Consider the following 23,393-nt stretch of genomic DNA (forward strand, 5'->3'; position numbering starts at 1 on the left):
TCTCTAAGATGAGGCAACAACGGAATACACCCAGTAAAGAAGAAGATAGCAGCACAAACATGAAAATCTGCTAGCTGTTGTAGCAACAAAGGAGTCTCCATGCATACATCAGCCACACCACCATTATCTACTGCAGCCATTCGCACGCTATTTGCCTTCACATATTCTTGCAGAAGCTCACCAGTGATCTGCAGAAGCAGCAAACGTGTAAACTCCGGAGAAGGTACCTGAGAACTTTCCTCTACATTCTCTCCAACATTCACCGGAGTGTAGCTTGCATCAACATCAAGCCTTTGATGTTTTTGTTGCTCCGAGGCATCTGAAGCATAACCCACATCCTTCTCGATCATCTCCTCAATAAGATCCATGTTAAGGCTATTGGCAGCCATGCCACCAACAGCAGCAACACGGTTCATCCAAATCCATGTACAAAAGCAAAGAAAACCCGTTCTCTCAAACCCTAATTCAGCACCTGAAAACCCTAATTCAGCACCTGCAAACCCTAATTCAGTAGTCTGCAAAGACTTCAGAAAGCACGCAAGGTCTGCGACGAGGGGCCTTAAGGCGTTGCTCTCTCTCCACCCTCTCTCTCCACTCTCTCTCTCTCTGTTTCTCTCTCTCGCACACACACTTTTTTTTTTTTTGTAAAGCTTCATGTCATTAATTACAGGTGGGAAACCTCAAAACGAGGAAAATCCACCAAAAAGACCATATACAAGAGAGACTACTAGAGTGTTCACTATGTTCAGTGTGAACATAGTTAAACATCTAAAAACAATCTGTAAAAAGAGCATACAGAGCTGAGTCAATCTCATGAAGAGAGAGACAGTCATATAAAGATTGCTAAAGAGAGGAACGGAAGAATGAGTAAGCATCCAAATAAGGCCCAGCAAAAATTATCCTGTTGTGAGACTGCCAAGTAGTCCATAAAGCCCAGTAGCGAACCCAATCAAAGAAGACTTTATAGGATCTAAGGGGTGAAGGGAGAAGACCGAAGATCCAAAAGTATTTCCCAAAGGGTGCCTGTCGGAAGCGGGCTCTCAAACGTGCAGCAATCCGATCCAATAAAGTCTTGGTCAGAGGACAACTCCACAAAAGATGAAAGACTGTCTCTTGAGAAGCACCACAACTATGACAAGTTGAAGGTGCCAAAAGTCGCCTAGCCAAGAAAAGGCCGACTGGCAAGACTCCAATCAAGCATCTCCATAAAAAAAGTCTACTTTTCAAAGGAAGACTGCATTTCCAAAGAGAATGAAGCCGCTGTTTCCACCAACCCTGACTTTTATGAAGATGCCAAATCTGATTCGCATGTTCTTGAACCCAAGAGGCAGGCAACAAGAGATGATATATCGAATGAACCGAAAGTTTAGCCATTGATAAAGGGCCTCGTGCAGGTTGTTCTCTTCTAAGGCTCCAATCAACCAAACGATCAGAACGATCCAAATCTGCAATTGGTTCAAAAGGAGCAAGAAGCTCTCGAATAAGCTGCCAGATTGATCTATAATGCATCCCCAGACCAAATTTTCTGGCGGCAACCACAAAAGAAAGCACATGGCCACCAGCATCCAAAACATCATCAATAAGATAAACTCCTTTCTTTGAAAGGAAATATGCCTTCCTAGGCTCTCGTAGAGCCAAGGGTACATCAAAAGCCTTTGACCAATGAATACGCTCAAGGCGAAGAGAAGAAGATTGCGCATTAAGCCTGGGATTCCAAAAAAGATATTGCGTAACTTGTTTCCAGGCAAAAATTAACTTAGATGAAAGAGGGCAGCCGACAATTTTTCCATCAAAATGGCTGAAGATTGCATCCCGATACGTAATAGTCCACTTTCCAAAAGCAGGTGAAGACATAGACATACACATATGACCCAACATAATAGCCCATGGCTGGCGCTGATGTACAAATTCCAACAACAAAGTGGATTTACGAGCAAGCACATGAAAATGAATATTCAATATGTTCAAGCCACCATGTATCTTTGGAGAACACATCTTTGGCATTGACAAAAGACGAAGACCCTTTTTACGATGTTGAGTTTTCCACACAATTGCCATTGCCAGAGACATAAACCGATCTATATCAGCTTTCCTCCACATAATCAATGGAAGAAAGAACTGTATGTAAGCCATTACAATAGCCTGCACTATCCTGAGACGTACATGAAGAGGCCAAGTGGAAAGCTGCCAATAATCAATTTTGCGATTCGATTTTAGCATAACCCATTGAATCATTTGTGAAGATGACAGCTGCCAACCCAAAGGGTAACCCAAATGACGAACGATATGTCCACCAGGAGGTATTCCACCGGGCCACAATTCATGATGCCATTGCTGTACGTTAAGCCCAAGCAAGGTAGACTTATGGAAATTCACTTTCAAACCAGCCAGCCAGACCAAAAAGTTCCAAAGCCTCCATTAATCTCTGAAGATCTTGTTGCGTATTCTTGGGCATAAAAAAAGAATCATCAGCATAAGCCTGAGCCAGGAAAGTATGCCCAGCAGGAAGCTGTAAGCCATGCAATTCATCAGTAGCTTGCAAAAAATCCAAGTAGCAAAGAAAAGGATGTGTGGCAATAGTAAACAACAAGGAACTAAGCGGACAACCTTGGCGAACTGAACGTCCCAATTTCCAAGAATCCGATAGAGAAGAGCTCAAAATCAAAGAAGCATCACTGTCATTATAGAGCCAATACACAATATTTTGCCACTTCGCACCGAAACCAAGATAACTCATAGTCATACGTATATAGTCCCAATGCACAGAATCAAAAGCTTTCTCGATATCAACCTGCAAAATGAGTACATCCTGCTTAGTGTATTTGGCATATTCAATGGCAATATAAGCATTGGCCAAATTATCATTGATTTGCCTCCGAGGCACAAAACCATATTGCGCAGGATGCAAACCATCATGTAAAAATCCTTTAATACGATTTGCCAACATCTTAGTCAGAAGCTTATAGATGACAGGCATAAGAGTAATGGGCCTCCAATGAGAAAAAGCTTCACAAAGATCCCGTTTAGGGAAAAGCTTAACCAATCCTTCTTTCCAAGAAGATGGTAGTACATCATTTGCCCAAGCTTCATTGATCATATACAGCAATGATTGTTCCAGCTGAGGCCAAAAAGCATGGAAAAATTCCACTGTCAATCCATCCCATCCGGGAGATTTCCATCGACCCATTGAACATAAAGCATCTTTAAGTTCAATATCAGTGAACGGAGATTCTAATTCCAAAGCATCCTGTGAAGAAATAATGGGCCGAACATGATGCAATAAAGCATAACGAGCATTAAGTATGTCAGATGAAGTAGTTGGCCGTTTAGCAAAAAGAGCTGCAAAATGCTGACTAGCAATATATGAGAGCTCCGACAAAGAATGAGTCCATTGACCATCAGATTTTTTCACCCTTCTGATGCATTCCTTTTGTCTTGAAGCATGTAGATTTTTGAAAAAATCTTTGGAAGAGCAACCCTTATCTATGATAGCTCGATGTCGCGAACGTATCAACCATTTTTGCAATTTTCTCTGATCATTTAGCATGAGGAAATGCTTGGCCTACATTAATCTCTCTCGCGCGCGCGCACACACACACACACAGTGAGAAGGTGATGTACAGGGAGGAGAAACACAAGGGAGAAATCAACGGGATACAAGAAGCAGACACAAAGCACAGGAAGCAAACGAACAGGTCGTGAGAAACAAGACGGAAGATGCAGAGAGCAGGTCGCAAGTCTTAAATGAGGAGACAAGAAAGTTGTACATTGAACAGACGAGCAGATCGCAGAGACTTGGGCAAGCAGGTTGCAGGTGAATAGAGACGATTGAGGAGGAGAAGACGAGGCATGCCCGCCGCCTCAACATTCGAGTCACAGGTATAGCTGAGACACCCGACTCCACTCCCGAGAAAGATGGACAGCTTCTATGCATGAAGCTCGGTTACAAGGAAGAGCACCCTCTCCCCTTCACCAAAGCATGGAGAGCCGGGAAAGACTCAACACGCAAGCGAGCCCTCATCCTACAGTTTGCAGGAGAGACGGAGAGGGTCACCTTCATGAGGAAGAGGGTCATACTACGGGGTTTAGAGGGAGCTCCTATTTTCTTGGATGATGATCTCACGAGGATGCAGCTTGAGCATAGGAGAACTTGCATGCCACGAGTCTTACACGCGAGGAGAGAAGGCAAGAAGGCCTTCTATCGAGATGGTTGGGTCATCATTGATGGCCGGCCCATGGATTAGCGGTTTGGGGCCTATGGGACACAGACCAGGCCACTGACAGAGATACACATAGCAGTATGGAACTGTAATGGTTCACTATGGGTGCAGCCTGGACGACTGGAGCATGTTATGGTGGGGAGAGACATCATACTTATGACAGAGACACATCAGAGCCCAGAGAGAGGGCTACCTCGAGTAGAGGGATTCCAGTGGGAGTCAGCATACAGGAGGACCACACGCCAGGGTACCTCGAGAGGGTCGGGGGGAGTAGCAGTCCTATTCAGACGGGAGCTACAGGGGAGACTGAGAGTGGTAGCACAGGATCCAGAGGCCAGATACATGTGGATCAGCTTACAGCTCTCACAGGACAGGGTTATATACATAGCTCTATGTTACTTTTCTCCATCAGGATCCTCCTACGTCATTACAGAGGACATGCCACAGGAGGAGGAGATAGGAGCCTCGCCATACACTTGTCTGTCAGAGGAGATTATGCATTATTCTACACTAGGGGAAGTATTTCTTACGGGCGACTTCAATGCCCACACACAGAGCAGACAGTGTGAGGTGTATGACTATGATGACATGGAGATCCTCCACCCTGTGGATCCAGAGGAGATAGGGGCTAGTCGGGCATCAGAGGACACTGGACCAGACAGAGGGCATTATGGGGACCACTTACTAGAGTTGGGAGCCAGGCATCGTCTCGTTATTTATAACGGGATGCTACAGTGGCCGGGGTCAGGAGGGCTGACATGCTTCCCACATGGGGGTCATACACGGACCGGAGGCACGGTGGTAGACTACATTATGGGGTCTTTGGAGGCATCACAGCTTGTCACCTCATTCTCCATTCCACCTCGTCCTATTGGAGCAGATCATACATACTTGGCATTTTCACTAGCCGGATCACCAGTATCACCAGCCCCCCACATACCGACGCCACACACTACCATCTACTTCACACATGACATGGCAGACATATACACTGGCAGAGTAGAGGATGGACTCCTACTCATGGATCCCCTGGCATCTATGGATACCATTACAGCCCAGCTCGCATCTCTCCTACACACGGCTGCATTACAGAGCTTCCCACATCGTGTACACTCAGGAGAGCCTGCGAGACCTGGGACTATGCCCCAGAACAGATGGTATGATGACGAGTGCAGAGCCCTATACTCACGACTCCGCATACAGAGAGCCTTGGGAGCCATCACAGAGCAGGAGTCGAGGAGAGAGATGAGGAGACTTACTCGCCGCAAAAGGCGGGCCTTCGCAGAGATACAGGAGCTAGAGATCTTTCATTTCTTCATGAGTAGAGATAGCCCTGTCTCATGGCGACACTTCAGAGAGCCCCGGACCCCGACGCCTATTGCAGACCCACAGACATGGCACACATATGCAGAGGGTCTATACCATGCCCCACAACAGCCACCTATACCTCAGCCACAGGAGCCTCGACCTACCACAGCTAGCTTCTTTACCCACTCGATGGTACAGGAAGCTATCCGCCGCCTACAGCATGGACGGGCCGCCGACCATATGGGCCTGCAGGGTGAGCATCTCATATATGCAGTAGATTCTTTAGCTCCTTTTCTTGCACACCTGTTTAACAGGGCACTAGCAGAGGGTTTGCCTGCGGAGTGGACGATGCACACCATTGTGCCGATTCACAAAACAGGGGATATGCTCGATCCGAGCAACTACAGGACGGTTATGGTTGGCCACGTGCTAGCCAAACTCTATGGTGCAGTGCTGGAGCAGGAGCTTAGCTTATATGCTGAGCGAGCAGGCTTACGCTCATCAGGGCAGGCAGGCTTCAGGAGAGCTTTCTCTACCACTGACCATGTATTCACTTTGAGATGTATGATTGATCAGGCCAGAGTGAGGAAGAGAAAGCTCTATTGCTGCTTTGTGGATTTCCGCAAGGCATTTGACACAGTACCACGAGAGAGGCTCTTTCAGCGCCTGCAGTCTCTTGGCATACCAGCAGACATGACATGGGGCATCTATGCATTATATGAGCAGGTTTTTGGGCGAGTCAGATGTCCAGGAGGTATGTCCGAGACTATTGCTAGCACCATTGGTGTGAAGCAAGGATGCCCACTTTCCCCCACGCTATTTGGGTTATACATTGATGAGGTGGCTGACTTCATTACACGGGGAGGCGGAGATGGAGTGGATTTAGCAGGTACCTCAGTACATATTATGCTATATGCTGATGATATTGTATTAGTGTCTGAGTCCCCAGGTGGTCTACAGTAGCATCTACATGCACTCCATGATTTCTGCACGCAGAGGGGTCTTACTGTGAACCTTGGGAAAACCAAGGTTATGGTCTTTCATACATCGAGACAGGGCAGGAGTCAGCTGACATTCACTCTCGCAGGATGCCAGGTGGAGGTGGTGACATCATACGTGTACCTAGGGGTTACCTTCTCTGCAGCAGCCACACGCTTTACCATGGGTTCAGCAGCCAGAGCTAGATTGACACGGGGATATGCAGCATTGGCTATGCTAGAGAGACAGTGCCACCAGGCGCATTTTCAGGAGCCCCGGACGAAGGGGTGGCTATTTGACACATTAGTCACACCGGCATTGATGTATGGAGCAGCAGTATGGGCGCCAGGCCTTGCTACTCATTGGTGGACACAGATAGAGAGACCACAGGCCCTCATGATGGCACGCATGATACGCAGCAAACCGTCAGTACCTCATGACATTATCCGAGCAGAGTTTGCTGCGCCTCCTATGATGGTAGAGGCCATATTTCAGACTATATGCCTGCTAGACAGATTCAGAGAGATGCCACAGGACAGATTATCATACAGAGCTTTTCAGGCATCTAGACAGTTGGCTGAGGCAGGAGACAGAGGATCATGGTATGCACAGGTCACACATTGGTTCTCACAGCATGGCCTAGACATGGATCATCTACCACCATTCCAGTATGACAGGGATGCACCACATATCCGTCTCTCTCATAGTGAGAGGAACAGAGTATTGAGACAGGATCTATGGCAGCTCTATACACGAGAGACATGGATATCGCCTACACAGCCTCTTCCACCGAAGATGCTATACTACAGAGATCACTTCATGAGTATCACTGATGATGGATTTATAGAGAGGCCTAGATACATGGAGGGCTTTTTACCACACGGCTCCCGAGTGGCTATTGGTCAGCTCAGAGTTTCATCACACCGATTGGAGATTGAGACTGGCAGAGCAGCACGGATCTCCCGAGAGGAGAGGGTATGCAGATTGTGCAGAGAGGAGGTGGAGAGTGAGGAGCATTATGTATGCAGATGCAGAGCTTATACAGCCATTTGAGAAAGATATTCCATTTTATTCAGAGAGCCACATTCCCTACGCCAGATCTTTGAGGCAGCAGATCAGCGCATACTGGGGAGATTCATTCTAGACATACAGCGCCACAGAGAGACATTATTACAGGCTCAGACAGCTCTAGAGGGGGGGCGACATACACAGATTACTACATTTTTTCAGAGATCTATCCCCCTCCCAGCCCCTACACGGCACGGAATTACTCTCCAGAGAGCAGAGACACTTAGAGCCCGCAGGAGACAGAGGACACCTGGCTTTCGGACACCACGCCTATACCAGAGAGCGATGACAGAGATCAAAGCTCAGTTTCACACAGAGGGTGCGGAGCGACTGGCTCGCTTCAGAGCACACCCAGGCATGTTCTTCAGGGAGCTGTGGACACCCCCTTCACTGATGTATACCATTTTATACCCCCAGTATGGTACAGGATGGAGCTAGCTAGGTTGCATATCATGATTGTATACTCCATGCATATAGCTTTGCATTCTCCTAGTAATAGAGCTCCATCCCCTGCACACCCAGATTCAGCTTTTTTATTCAGTACTTTTTCATTTTGTTGGGATGACAGAGGATACCCCATACAGGTACTCCGATTTGTCTCATAGGCCGAGTTCGGTCTTTTGGAAGACGTTAATAAAATCTTTCTTTCTTTCTTTCTTTCTTTCTCTCTCTCTCAGAGAGAAAGAAAGAAAGATTTTATTAACGTCTTCCAAAAGACCGAACTCGGCCTATGGGACAAATCGGAGTACCTGTATGGAGTATCCTCTGTCATCCCAATAAAATGAAAAAGTACTGAACTAAAAAGCTGAATCTAGATGTGCAATAAGTACAATGAGTGGTGAAGGGGATGGAGCTCTACTACTAGGAGAATGCAAAGCTATATGCATAGAGTATACAATCATGATATGCAACCTAGCTAGCTCCATCCTGTACCATACTGGGGGTATAAAATGGTATACATCAGTGAAGGGGGTGTCCACAGCTCCCTGAAGAACATGCCTGGGTGTGCTCTGAAGCGAGCCAGTCGCTCCGCACCCTCTGTGTGAAACTGAGCTTTGATCTCTGTCATCGCTCTCTGGTATAGGCGTGGTGTCCGAAAGCCAGGTGTCCTCTGTCTCCTGCGGGCTCTAAGTGTCTCTGCTCTCTGGAGAGTAATTCCGTGCCGTGTAGGGGCTGGGAGGGGGATAGATCTCTGAAAAAATGTAGTAATCTGTGTATGTCGCCCCCCCTCTAGAGCTGTCTGAGCCTGTAATAATGTCTCTCTGTGGCGCTGTATGTCTAGAATGAATCTCCCCAGTATGCGCTGATCTGCTGCCTCAAAGATCTGGCGTAGGGAATGTGGCTCTCTGAATAAAATGGAATATCTTTCTCAAATGGCTGTATAAGCTCTGCATCTGCATACATAATGCTCCTCACTCTCCACCTCCTCTCTGCACAATCTGCATACCCTCTCCTCTCGGGAGATCCGTGCTGCTCTGCCAGTCTCAATCTCCAATCGGTGTGATGAAACTCTAAGCTGACCAATAGCCACTCGGGAGCCGTGTGGTAAAAAGCCCTCCATGTATCTAGGCCTCTCTATAAATCCATCATCAGTGATACTCATGAAGTGATCTCTGTAGTATAGAATCTGCATACCCTCTCCTCTCGGGAGATCCGTGCTGCTCTGCCAGTCTCAATCTCCAATCGGTGTGATGAAACTCTAAGCTGACCAATAGCCACTCGGGAGCCGTGTGGTAAAAAGCCCTCCATGTATCTAGGCCTCTCTATAAATCCATCATCAGTGATACTCATGAAGTGATCTCTGTAGTATAGCATCTTCGGTGGAAGAGGCTGTGTAGGCAATATCCATGTCTCTCGTGTATAGAGCTGCCATAGATCCTGTCTCAATACTCTGTTCCTCTCACTATGAGAGACGGATATGTGGTGCATCCCTGTCATACTCGAATGGTGGTAGATGATCCATGTCTAGGCCATGCTGTGAGAACCAATGTGTGACCTGTGCATACCATGATCCTCTGTCTCCTGCCTCAGCCAGCTGTCTAGATGCCTCAAAAGCTCTGTATGACAATCTGTCCTGTGGCATCTCTCTGAATCTGTCTAGCAGGCATATAGTCTGAAATATGGCCTCTACCATCATAGGAGGCGCAGCAAACTCTGCTCGGGTACTGACGGTTTGCTGCGTATCATGCGTGCCATCATGAGGGCCTGTGGTCTCTCTATCTGTGTCCACCAATGGGTAGCAAGGCCTGGCGCCCATACCGCTGCTCCATACATCAATGCCGGTGTGACTAATGTGTCAAATAGCCACCCCTTCGTCCGAGGCTCCTGAAAATGCGCCTGGTGGCACTGTCTCTCTAGCATAGCCAATGCTGCATATCCCCGTGTCAATCTAGCTCTGGCTGCTGAACCCATGGTGAAGCGTGTGGCTGCTGCAGAGAAGGTAACCCCTAGGTACACGTATGATGTCACCACCTCCACCTGGCGTCCTGCGAGAGTGAATGTCAGCTGACTCCTGCCCTGTCTCGATGTATGAAAGACCATAACCTTGGTTTTCCCAAGGTTCACAGTAAGACCCCTCTGTGTGCAGAAATCATCGAGTGCATGTAGATGCTGCTGTAGACCACCTGGAGACTCAGACACTAATACAATATCATCAGCATAGAGCATAATATGTACTAAGGTACCTGCTAAATCAGCTCCATCTCCGCCTCCCAGTGTAATGAAGTCAGCCACCTCATCAATGTATAACCCAAATAGCGTGGGGGAAAGTGGGCATCCTTGCTTCACACCAATGGTGCTAGCAATAATCTCGGACATACCTCCTGGACATCTGACTCGCCCAAAAACCTGCTCATATAATGCATAGATGCCCCATGTCATATCTGCTGGTATGTCAAGAGACTGCAGGCGCTGAAATAGCCTCTCTCGTGGTACTGTGTCAAATGCCTTGCGGAAATCCACAAAGTAGCAATAGAGCTTTCTCTTCCTCACTCTGGCCTCATCAATCATACATCTCAAAGTGAATACATGGTCAGTGGTAGAGAAAGCTCTCCTGAAGCTTGCCTGCCCTGATGAGCGTAAACCTGCTCACTCAGCATATAAGCTAAGCTCTTACTCCAGCACTGCACCATAGAGTTTGGCCAGCACATGGCCAACCATAACCGTCCTGTAGTTGCTCGGATCGAGCATATCCCCTGATTTGTGAATCGGCACAATGGTGTGCATCGTCCACTCCGCCGCAGGCAAACCCTCTGCTAGTGCCCTGTTAAACAGGTGTGCAAGAAAAGGAGCTAAAGAATCTACTGCATATATGAGATGCTCACCCTGCAGGCCCATATGGTCGGCGGCCCGTCCATGCTGTAGGCGGCGGATAGCTTCCTGTACCATCGAGTGGGTAAAGAAGCTAGCTGTGGTAGGTCGAGGCTCATGTGGCTGAGGTATAGGTGGCTGCTGTGGGGCGGGGTATAGGCCCTCTGCATATGTGTGCCATGTCTGTGGGTCTGCAATAGGTGTCGGTGTCCGGGACTCTCTGAAGTGCCGCCATGAGACAGGGCTATCTCTACTCATGAAGAAATGAAAGATCTCTAGCTCCTGTATCTCTGCGAAGGCCCACCTTTTGCGGCGAGTAAGTCTCCTCATCTCTCTCCTCGACTCCTGCTCTGTGATGTCTCCCAAGGCTCTCTATATGCGGAGCCGTGAGTATAGGGCTCTGCACTCGTCATCATACCATCTGTTCTGGGGCATAGTCCCAGGTCTCGCAGGCTCTCTTGAGTGTACACGATGTGGGAAGCTCTGTAATGCAGCCGTGTGTAGGAGTGATGCCAGCTGGGCTGTAATGGTATCCATAGGTGCCAGGGGATCCATGAGTAGAAGCCCATCCTCTACTCTGCCAGTGTATATGTCTGCCATGTCATGTGTGAAGTAGATAGTAGTGTGTGGCGTCGGTATGTGGGGGGCTGGTGATACTGGTGATCCGGCTAGTGAAAATGCCAAGTATGTATGATCTGCCCCAATAGGACGAGGTGGAATGGAGAATGAGGTGACAAGCTGTGATGCCTCCAAAGACCCCATAATGTAGTCTACCACCATGCCTCATGTGGGAAGCATGTCAGCCCTCCTGATCCCGGCCACTGTAGCATCCCGTTATAAATAACGAGACGATGCCTGGCTCCCAACTCTATAATGTCCTCTGTCTGGTCCAGTGTCCTCTGATGCCCGACTAGCCCCTATCTCCTCTGGATCCACAGGGTGGAAGATCTCCATGTCATCATAGTCATACACCTCACACTGTCTGCTCTGTGTGTAGGCATTGAAGTCGCCCGTAAGAAATACTTCCCCTAGTGTAGAATAATGCATAATCTCCTCTGACAGACAAGTGTATGGCGAGGCTCTGTCTCCTCCTCCTGTGGCATGTCCTCTGTAACGACATAGGAGGATCCTGATGGAGAAAAGTAACATAAAGCTATGTATATAACCGTCCTGTGAACTTTTTGGTCTCATAGGTCATTATGGCCTTTTGAAGACCTTAATATAACATTTCATTTCATGATGTAACTTTTTGGTCTCATAGGTCATTATGGCCTTTTGAAGACGTAAATATAACATTTCATTTCATTTCATTTCTCTCTCTCTCTCTCTCTCTCTCTCTCTCTCTCTCTCTCTCTCTCTCAGATATTGATAGAGACGCTTCATGCTACAGCATCAGAGGCATATCCCCATAGTCAGCCTACACGGAGACGATCTGGGAACATGCCCCAGAACAGTTGGTATGATGAGGAGTGCAGAGAGATGAGAATCAGATTACAGAGAGAGGTGCTCATGGGTGTTACCACTCACAGACAGTCACGGATTACCTTCCGGCACCTAGTGCGACGGAAGAAGAGGGCTTATCTTGCTCAGTTAGAGAGGGATTTGTACCAGTTATTTATGAGTCAGGACTCAGGCGAGGCATGGAGACTATTCCATGAGCATTCACCATCACCAGCCATTACCTCCACAGAGATTTGGGGTGAGTATGCAGCATCCCTGGACACAGCACCAAGATAGCCGCCCCTGCCAGACCCATCAGAGCCATGCCCAGAGACATGTGCTTTCTTTACTGCTGAGATGGTAAGGAAAGCTATTGACAGGATGAGGATTGGGAGAGCATATGATCATGATGGTTTGGTAGCAGAGCACTTTATTCATGCCAGAGATATGCTTGCAGAGCTTATTGCTATGATGTTTAACCGAGCCATGTGTGAGGGTTTTCCTGAGACTTGGAATATGTCCACGATTGTGCCTATCTTCAAGTCAGGGGATCCCATGCTTCCTGGGAATTATCGTACCATCGTGATTGGTCACACATTGGCTAGATTATATGCATCTATTCTTGAGCAGGAGTTGAGTAGATGGGCAGAGAGAGAGGGCATACGTGCATCAGGGCAGGCAGGGTTCAGGAGAGGTTTCTCCACTCTTGACCATATCTTGACACTCAGAGCTATTATTGAGGAGGGTAGATTATATGGCAGGAGGATTTATTGTTGCTTTGTGGATTTCCGCAAAGCTTTTGACACAGTACCGAGAGCCAGACTGATGCGCAGACTACAGGAGATGGGAGTGCCCACAGAGCTGATTTGGGGAATCATGGCTTTATACAGGACAGTTGTGGGGCAGGTACGTACTACTCAGGGTATATCTGAGGTGGTTCACTCCACTATTTGGGTGAAATAGGGCTGCCCCCTTTCTCCCACCTTATTTGGGATGTATGTTGATGAGGTTTCGGACTATGTAGAGCGGGAGGGTGACAGAGGAGCACAGCTAGCAGGGACATGGATTCCGCTGTTATTGTCTGCTGATGATATTGTGCTGATCTCAGATTCTCCAGAGGGGATGCAGCGTCATTTGGATGCATTGCACACGTTTGCAGAGGACAGTGGATTGTCTGTTAACCTTGGTAAAACCAAGGTGATGGTATTTAACACCACAGCACAGTGGGTTAGGAGGTCAATACCCACCTTTACATATGGTCAGGAGACAGTGGAGTATACAGATGCATATACTTACCTTGGTGTGGTTTTTAGTGGCCCACTATTTTCCTTGAGGAGAGCAGCGGAGACCAGATTGACCGGAGCTTATGCAGCATTGGGGAGACTAGAGAGGATGTGTTCGCAGGTTCAGTTTCAGGAACCTCGAACAAAGCTCTGGCTCTTTGACACTTTGGTCACTTCAGCCATGCTGTATGGAGTGGAGATATGGGGACCCTCAGTGGATCACCATAGCCGAGCTGGTAGCACTGATGGATGGAGACGTATGGAGTGGTCCTTGGTTTCTATGATTTCCCGGATGATTAGGGCTAAGGCCTCCGTACCACATGATATTATTCGTGCAGAGATGGCTGCCCCCCCATTGGTAGTAGAGGCACTCACTCGATCAGTCTCCTTTATACATAGCACTTGGGCTCTCCCTAGAGACAGATATGCTCGCTTAGCCCTGGAGTCTTCACAACAGTTGGCATCACAGGGAGACGGATCATGTTGGTATGCACAGATGACAGCTTGGTTCCAACTGCATGGCTTTAGTATGGATAGGCTACCTCCATTTCAGTACTCCCTGGATGCACCCTCCCTCTCTCTCACACGGGCAGAGATTACCAGACTTATCAGGCAAGACTTGACTCAGCTGGACACTAGGAGGACATGGATACAGCCAACACACGAGCTTGGTACGAAGATGGCTTTCTATAGAGATCATCTTCTCCAGCTCACGGAGGATGGGTTTGTGATTAGACCCAGCTACATGGATACTCATCTTTCTCATGGGGTACGGTGTGCTATTGGTCAGATGCGCACATCCTCACACCAGCTAGAGATTGAGACTGGTAGATTCAGAGGAGTACTAGCTGAGGCCAGGATTTGTCAGCTGTGCCAGATGGAGCCAGAGACAGAGTTACATTACATATGTCACTGTCCAGTATATTATGAGATACGAGGCCGTTTTCACTGCCTGTTTAGAGAGGGCTTCGGACCACTTTCTAGAGTCATAAGATACCAGGATCAGAGATGCCTCGGATTGTACTTGCTGGAGCTGCATAGACATAGAGAGGGTCTCCTGAGAGGGAGGGGATCAGAGAGGGAGAGACACCTACAGAGGCAGATTACAGACTTCTTTCGACCAGAGATTGAGTAGTCAGGCCAGCAGGCATTGCAGCTAGCCCCAGAGTACAGCCACACCAGAGGTACACTGATTGATCGGGCTATAGAGCTGGGGCGGTCCAGGCGCCCCAAGATGAGAGGCCCATCTCGACACCGGCGGAGACTACAACAGAGGATCAGGACCATACTAGCACGGCATGGGAGATGTCCAGTCAGAGTACTCACCATGGAGGACATTGAGGATATCCGCCATCGACCGATGAGAGACATCTTTGGATAGTGATGTGTATGATGCTTACCTTTGTTGCTGGAGTTTTCCTCCCAGATGTTATCCATTAGGAGCTCCTAGTACCGTACTTTTCCTCATAGTTGTTTCAGTTTCAGTTAGTTGTTTAGTTGTTTTTAGCTTTCCTTACACAGACATTGTATCAGATCCACCAATTGTTGTAACCTTTTTGGTCTCATAGGTCATTTTGGCCTTCTGAAGACGTTAATATATCATTTCATTTCTCTCTCTCTCTCTCTCTCTCTCTCTCTCTCTCTCTCTCTCTCTCTACGTGTGTGTATGATTCCGCAATGTCAATCCTGACATTTTTTTTCATTGAGATCTGTACAACATCACCGCATATGAGTTGAGTCCACCCAAACCCGGATTCTTTCGACCCTAGCAAAGGGCTCTCTCCGTTAATCTCTCTCTCTCTCTCTCTCTCTTAAGAGTTCATTTTGAGTTATTTTTTTTCAGTTTTATGCCTCTTTGGCATTGATACCCAAAGTGGAATGTAAATGGATGTACCTGATCTGTCCCATAGGTCGGATTCGGCCTCCCGTGGACGTTAATATAACTTTCTTTCTTTCTTTCTTTCTCCCCCCCAAAACAGAGAGGCACTCCCATAGGTAGTGGACATCAAGGCAACATACATGGACCATGAGGAGGACAACACATTATGAACTCAAACACATCAGCAGCTAGTTTTTTCGGTTTTCATGTTGTCTTGACATCCATTTTACTCATGGATGACATGTACCATCTTTTTAGGCTCCCAAACCCTTCAAATCTTTGGTAGCCGTTAACATCTTTCTTTCTTGAGATTAGCCCTTCAGTCATCGATGCAGTTACATCGGCATAAACATCGCACACACTAGTAAGCATGGCTCAGAGGCCAGCAAGCATGGCTCAAAAGGCTCAGAGGCTCAACAAGCATGGCTTAGAGGCTTAACAAGCATGGTCTTGGTGAAAGACTCAGAGGTGAGATCTTGCCTCGGGAAACAAAAACAGCCTACATCAGCATACCAAAGCAAACCCCCCTTGCTAAGCAAGGTAAAGAGGGAATGATGGAGCATTACAAAAAGAAACCAAAAAATATTCAAATTTTAGGGGACATCATACAAAAAAACTAGAAAATGATTTTGGAAACTTGAAAAACTCCCACGCTGGTGCAATGTTGATGAAGATCTTCTTCCAACATCGTTGCCAAGTGATGGACACTTGGGTTATTGTTTTAGGCTCAGGGGCCACGGCTGAGGACCTATACTTGCACTGTCAAGGAAAAACCGAAAATTTTCATTGATGCAGGAGGCTTAATTTTACAAAAGCCCCAAGAATTTGCGGTTGCTAGATCTCCAATTGGATGGATTTCTCCATATTTGAGAAAAGCCCCAAATTTGCAAGTTGAAAAACTTCAATTTTTCAATATGTAGAATCCCCAAATTTCTGCAAATGCCTGGGCACTGATGTGGCACAGATGAACTGATGTGTGTGACGACGGAGACATTGGATGCTTGACGGAGATGGACAGCGATGGTTTACGGTGGTGATGGCAGGCTGCAGGTACAAACTGTGCACATGTGGAAATTGTGGACAGAGGCTCCACTGGACAATGGCTGGTAGAGATGAAATACATGGCACAGATGCTGGATCACAGCAGAGCAGGCAGGGAAGCATCAAAACACAGCCATGATGTTGGTGATGATGGCGGCAACAGCATCAAAACGCAGCCATGATGTTGGTGATGATGGCAGCGGCAGCATAAAAAACGCAGCCATGGTGATGATGATTCAGTTCAGAAAATGCAAGTAGAAGGTAGTCAATCAGCACACAGATCTGGCTCACAGCCTCGGAACGGATGGAATTATGATGAGTGCAAAGCCACGTGGCTTCACCTCTTACAGAAATGGGCTTGTGGCAGGATCTTTGCACACCAAATGCAGAGATCCTTCCACCACCTTACCTATAGGAAGAAGAGAGCATTCTTGGCTATGTGCCAAGAGGAATGATACCGTCCTTTCTCGAGTCCAAACAGCTTGGATGTGTGGTGTATCCTTGAGGAAAAGAGACCACTTACACCCATCACATACCTCTCATATGGGAGAATTATGCAACCCATCTATATGATATTGCACAAGAAAGCATTCCCCTTGTGGATTGAACCTTGAAATGGGTAGATTAGGCCACACTTGATTCTCCACAAAAATAGCTTAGGGAGAATTCTCTTACATGTCCTTCTGTGCTCCACACACTGCCTTTTTTGTATTGCATATTGCATCCCATCTTTTGGAAATCACACCACACCATTCTTCATGAACTTTGGCCAGCACTATGTTAGAGAGCCATGTGCCAAGGAGACATGGGGCACTCAACAAGAGCACGACTCAAGAGACCCTCACTGCTCTCCTCATCACAACCTCCAAACAACTAGCTTCCTTTAACGCCCCTAAACCAAAGCCCACAAACCCAAGATCTTCACGACCACATCCACCAATTGGAGACTGCAAGGAGCCCAAAGGGGAAATCATAGACAACATGTTCCTTAGAGACTGCAAGGAACCCAAAGGGGAAATCATAGACAACACTTTCCTTAGACACAAAGAGGAACCCCCAAGATTCTCAAGCATGTTTTTGACCCCATTGCGTGACAAAGAGCAAACAAACAACTCTCCAAGCGGAGCAAAGAGAGAAAATTCACCCAAGTATAGCCATGTAACATTCACAACTTCACCTAATCTTTATGTTATAATAGCTCTAGAGATGCTAAAGGGATCCTCCATTTTTTATAGATTGTAAACATTCTGTAACACTTTGGTCTCATTGGTCATCGTGACCCTCCCCGGACATTAATAAGCATTTAATGGGCTCTTGCCCCTTTTTACAACCAGAAACAGCAGAGGCTCAACCTTGCTAATGCCAATTTCCAAGGTTATGATTTTTCATACTTCCAAGAGTGGAACATACAAAGGGGAGACCCTGAAAGTGGTTGATTCTTACACATGGTTCTTTCTGGGCCACGGTTTACCATGAAGAGAGCTGTGTAGGGTCACCTTTGCATAGGGTATAGTTCTTTTGCTACGTTAGAGAGCCAATGCTTCCAGGAGCACTTTCAAGCCAAGTTCGTGGTAAAACTCCTCAATTCGACCAGCAGTAATATATGGAGCGCTTTTCTGGGACCTGGCTTTATCACGCCACTGAAGCCTGCCAGATATACTCCAATTGCTCCTGAATCTGAAGTTTATGTATGAGAGACGATGCCCTAAAATTATTCTAAATGAAAAATGCAGCATAAACCTTCTATAGCAAGTGCTAGCACTTGTTATACAGCTCTAAAATATGTGGCACAAAAGGAAAAGAGTGCTTTGATTTCTAAAAATGTTAACAACTGCAAGCTGGATAGATACATGTTATTGCTTTTTGAGCACGTTCATTCGTGTTGGAGAACGTAATAATAAGGTCCATAATTTCAAGGTCTTGATTTACTCGTATATATACTGACAGTAAAGAGCTACAGTTATACCCTCGGTATATTCGAGTAGTCACGGTCCTTGGAATTATAAGATAAATACCATTATATCTAGGCCTCAAGCAAGTCAGGGATTCCATGCAATTGCGGTACTTTCATCTGAAGACCCAATTACTAAATTATGAATTTCAGTCTGAATAACAATTTCTATGAATTTTATCACACAATTACAACCTTTTACTATTACTTTATAAAATTTTTGACATTTTTGGATTCTCGGTTGATCCACATTACCAAATTTCCTCTGATACCAGCTAAAAGATCCCTCTTCATTTACTCATTTTTAGGGGATTTTCTTTTATTCTTTAATTTATCTCCATCAACACTATTCAGAACCTTAAAATAAAGCAGCATCAGATATTACATGAGTGCACTAACCTCATGCAGCCTGTTAAAATAGATGCCAGCCCAAAGAATGTACTGCAGTAAAGGTCAAATAAAAGAGAATTGTCACAACCACTTTTGTCAAAAAGCCTGGTGAAACTCTTAGATCAGTCCCATGTCAACAAATTCCAAGCTTGAAATAAAAGAGACACTGTAAACACTTGAATAATCCATGGCATGCTGCATGAAGATACCTTCCACCTAGACTTGTACCACCCACTCGCTTGAACTGCTCAGGTGATTCTACCAGCAAGATGCTTACACCAGAACCAATATTCACCTATCATCATGAAGAGCTCCTAGTTATGCACAGCAGCATGAAGCCAATTGATACACATACAAGCAAAGTCTCATTGTTACAAGTCGTGTAACAAGCTTGATATTTACTACTTAGTAATGATATTGTTTTTTAAAATGTAATGATGTTATTCACAATTTCAAGTAATCGTTTACTCACGTTTATTTACTGTGGTTAACCATAGATATTATGCAAACATGGTTTAAGTATAAATAGCTAGCCCCTTAAGTTGGCCCCTTGAGCTACCCTCTAGCTTGGACATTGATTAGATTATTAAATGTTCATTATTTCATGCATGAAATGTCTTAACAAATGTGTGGTTGAATGTCCCTTATATTGCCATAGTAGGATACAAGATTTTTAGATGGATCCAAAGATCATAAGTGATCCATATGATATGTCTAACAAATGTGTGGTTGAATGTCCCTTATATTGCCATAGTAGGACACAAGATTTTTAGATGGATCCAAAGATCATAAGTGATCCATATGATATTAACTTATCCTATGATGACGAGTGCTGCACTACACGTGCCCGTCTTTTACGAGAAGCAGCTACGGGCCAACAAACCTCGGCCTGACAACAAGCGCAGAGATTAAACCAGTCCCTTACTCGTTTTTAAAAACGTTCACATGAAGTACAGCAATATTGGCATGCTATCATGGATGATTCATGAGCAGTCCCTTACTATTTTTGAGCGGTAATTCTGAGGAGGCTTGGTGCCAGATACAGGAACGCCACGCACCTACACCCATCATTGACCCACATATTTGGCACACATACGCCCACTCATTATATTACATTCCTGATCAGTCCCCTCCTTTAGGCCGGGGTGATAAGTCTGTCAAGTTTGATGCCTTTCATGGGGAATATGATGCATCTAAGGTGCTAGCATTTGTGGCACAACTTGACATTGCTTTCAGTGATGAGGACTTCACCGAGAAATCTAAAGTCCGCCATGCAAGCATGTTCTTGAAGGGGACAGCCACAGATTGGTGGATCACCGAAAAGACCACCAAAGATCCCATTTGCACTTGGAAAGAGTTCAAGGACAGGTTTTATGCCCAGTTTTTGCCTCCAAATGCAGAGCAAACTCTCACACAGAAGTGGGATAGACTTGAGCAGAAAGACAATGAGAGTGTGCAACAATATGTGAACAAGTTTTGGAAGGTCTTGCTTGAGGTTACTCCCTTTATGCATCTTTCCAAAGATGAGAAGAAAAGGAAGTTTCACTCCGGGTTGCAAGCAGCCTACCGTTCGGGCATTGAATTGCATCCTAAACACACCCTTCAGCAGCTCATAGCATCTGCTCTTGCTACGGAACAATTAGTGCTTAAAATTAAGCAAGATAATGCGGGTTCCAAGGGCAAAGAGAGGGTTGTCCCAAACCTGCAAAAAGGTGAACAGCCACCTAAAAAGAACTTTTGGGAAGCCCAAAAGGGAGGTAAAGCTGACAATACCTCATCTAAAGACAATGGGACAAAGAAGAACAAGTTTGGCTTGACTCCCAAGCAAAGGGAGCAATATGAGAAAGAGGGGAAATGCTTTTCATGTGGTAGCAAAGAGCACATGTTTAGGCAATGCCCAACCCGCAAGCAAAAGCAAGAGGACAAGCAACCTAAGGTTGATGGGCATGCCGTTCCCGATGTGCAAGGTAGCACTGACCATGATGGCAAAGAGAGGGTGTAACAGATAACTTCATCTCTACACAAATGGCAGCCGCCTTGGGCATAGAGATTGGAGACATGGGACCCTAGATTGAGACAAAGGCCACCTTTGTTGGCAGAGAGGTGCAGGTTACTGCTCTTATTGGGAACTTGCGCATACATATACAGGGTTATCTAGATCATGAGCAGTTCTTGATTGCTCCTTTGAATGGATGTGATATACTGCTTGGTAAGCCATGGCATCATCGGCCCTGCAAAGAGTACAAAACAAACAAGATCATTTTTATGTAAAGGCTGCATGCATGTCATTGATGTTGGCAAAGAGGGGGATTCCATCCTAGTTGTATCACACATCCAGATTAATAAGGCAATGAAAAAGAGTCTTTCCGCGTACTTGGTTTTTGTTCGTGATAACATTGAACAAAGTAATGTGAATGTGGATGTATTGACTCAAGATAGGCTCAATTTTCTTCTTTTTTCCATATTTTATGGTATTTATTTAGCATTTAATGTCATTTATAAATATAAACTTTATTAAATAAATGACCAACCAACTTGACCAGCCCCTAGTTAGTATAAATAGGCTTGCATAGGGCTTAGTTCAGCATTCAGTCTTCAGTGAGCTAGGCACCTTCCTCCTCAGCACTAGGAGCATTCCCGCCTTCAGCCTAGACTAATCCATCCCTCTTGAAGCTTCTGCGTTTGCTTCTCCAGCCTTTGAGAACAAGAGTTTGCTTCACTCAACAATCTTACACAACAGTTCAGCAGCTGTTCAGTCCCCTCCAGTCCTGCGTTTGCAGATCTACAGCCATACAGCAGTGCGTTTCAGCCCTACAATCTGCGTTTCAGTCCAGCATCAGTTCTACAACAGTATTCTGCCTTTTGTTCATCATCCATACATGCAACAGTCATCTGGTGAAGGTAACATATCATTCAGAAGCATTTACAGCATAGTTACATAGCTTAGGACAGTCCACCGCTGCAGTCCTTTCTCAGCCTTAGGTGTGCAGCCCTTCCTCATGCCCTTGGGAAGAGTGCATAGGCTCGAGATCAATTCATTGAGGTGTTTCTACAGCCGTGTACAGTTCAGCCAGGCTTTCGATTCTCCGAGATCTTGCATTTGGCTTATCTACAGTCCACAGTCATTCTCTCTAAAGTAGTAAAGCAAATACTATCTCGTTATCGCGATAGGGACAAAAAGGAAACATGTGTGGACAACCCCAAGTGTGAAGGGGACAAAAGAATTAAAACTTAAAAGGTTTTATAACCTTTGGGAAGGTTTTAAAACTTTAAGTGGCCCCTAGGCTATTTATGGGGGGGGCTACTCTACTTTTGGAGTACATGCCTCTCTCTCTCTATCTCTTGATTTTGGAAGGACTGAAGGCGGGCAGCGCTGCTTTCAGGCCTGGAAAACACAACTACAAGGGTCTGCGTTGCTGGATATAGCTGGCTTTTTGGAAGGGCTGCAGGTGGGTTGTACGACTGAGGCGATTGAGGCTACAGGGGCAGCCTAGTACTCATTTACGCATGCTTTTAGGAGATTAAAGTCGGCTGTTGTGCTGCACTACAGGGCAGAGACACATGCCTACTTCTCTCTCTCTCTTTGGCTTAGGATTGGTTGGCTGCTGTGTGGCTGAGTATACAAGTGCCTACAGGATCTTCCTCTTTTCTCTCCTTTGCTTTTGGCAAGAAGCTGACCATCAGCTGAGAAGCGTGGACTGTAAGAGGGGAACACAAGGCTGGACAGCAGGTTCCCTCACAGGTTCTCTCTCCAGCTGTAAGACAAGAGGGCAGGACAGTACGGGGCTTTTCCTCGCGTCTTTTCTCTCTTGTGAAAAGCGACATAAAGACTGTAAGTTTCTCTCTCTCTTTGTGAGCAAGTGGGACTGCAGGAGGTGTCTTATGGAGTCTCTCTTTTCATTGGCTCGTGACTGTTCCGAAGTGGTTCTCTCTAGCCCTTTGTGAGAGGAAGGGTTCGGCAATTCAAAGGGTGGAAACAGGACAAGATTGTGGACTGATTTGGAAGAGTTTTGTGGACTGTTTTCATGGCTGAGTTTGTGGCTATGTGCATGGTTCAGTCAGATGCATATTCAAGGCCTCATGGATGTACTGACTTAGCAGATTAGAGGAGGTAACAGTGTGGTGTTCTTGGGACACAAAGCTGTGTGAAACCTCTATGCTAAGAGGTCCAGAGGATTGGCAGATTGGACTTGCAAACATACGAGCCATGAATGGCCATGTTGTAATCATTTAAAACCTCTTTCTTGTGTTGGAGCACTCTAGCTCCTATTTATTTGTTTATTGGCTGGACTACAATTGGATTCGGTGACTGCTAGTCTACCGCACTTTGGTTTCTACCAAAGGTCGGTTTCACCTGGACAATGCCTGAGATTTTTGCCTGTGTTGTCCATGGGACCAGGGACGCTTGGGCACCCTATGGACGTGAATGTGCACACCTGTTTGGAACTGACAGGTGGTCTACATGTGTTTTGCAGGTGGTAAGTATTCCCAAAAACTCAATTTATAGCTTTATGAGTTCACATGTT

At 46.2% G+C, this 23,393-nt stretch overlaps 1 protein-coding gene across 4 annotated transcripts in view; it reads right to left on the bottom strand.

Annotated features, from left to right (window-relative positions):
* The window catches only part of LOC147633229 (uncharacterized), a 100,801-nt gene that overhangs the window by 20,553 nt on the left and 56,855 nt on the right, over positions 1–23,393 (bottom strand). For 2 of the 4 annotated variants that reach the window (XM_086806244.1, XM_086806243.1), the window contains exons 6-7: positions 19,077–19,162; positions 18,877–18,918 (exon numbers count right to left, since the gene is read on the bottom strand). The exons of the other annotated variants lie outside the window; for them this stretch is intronic. In XM_086806244.1, coding sequence (XP_086662370.1) covers positions 18,877–18,918; positions 19,077–19,162 — 128 coding nt within the window. The remainder of the gene's footprint in view (positions 1–18,876; positions 18,919–19,076; positions 19,163–23,393) is intronic. 4 annotated transcript variants of the gene reach the window in all.

Source organism: Cibotium barometz, chromosome 12 (assembly GCF_041138505.1).
Source record: "Cibotium barometz isolate CiBa-2024 chromosome 12, ASM4113850v1, whole genome shotgun sequence".
Taxonomy (NCBI): domain Eukaryota; kingdom Viridiplantae; phylum Streptophyta; class Polypodiopsida; order Cyatheales; family Cibotiaceae; genus Cibotium; species Cibotium barometz.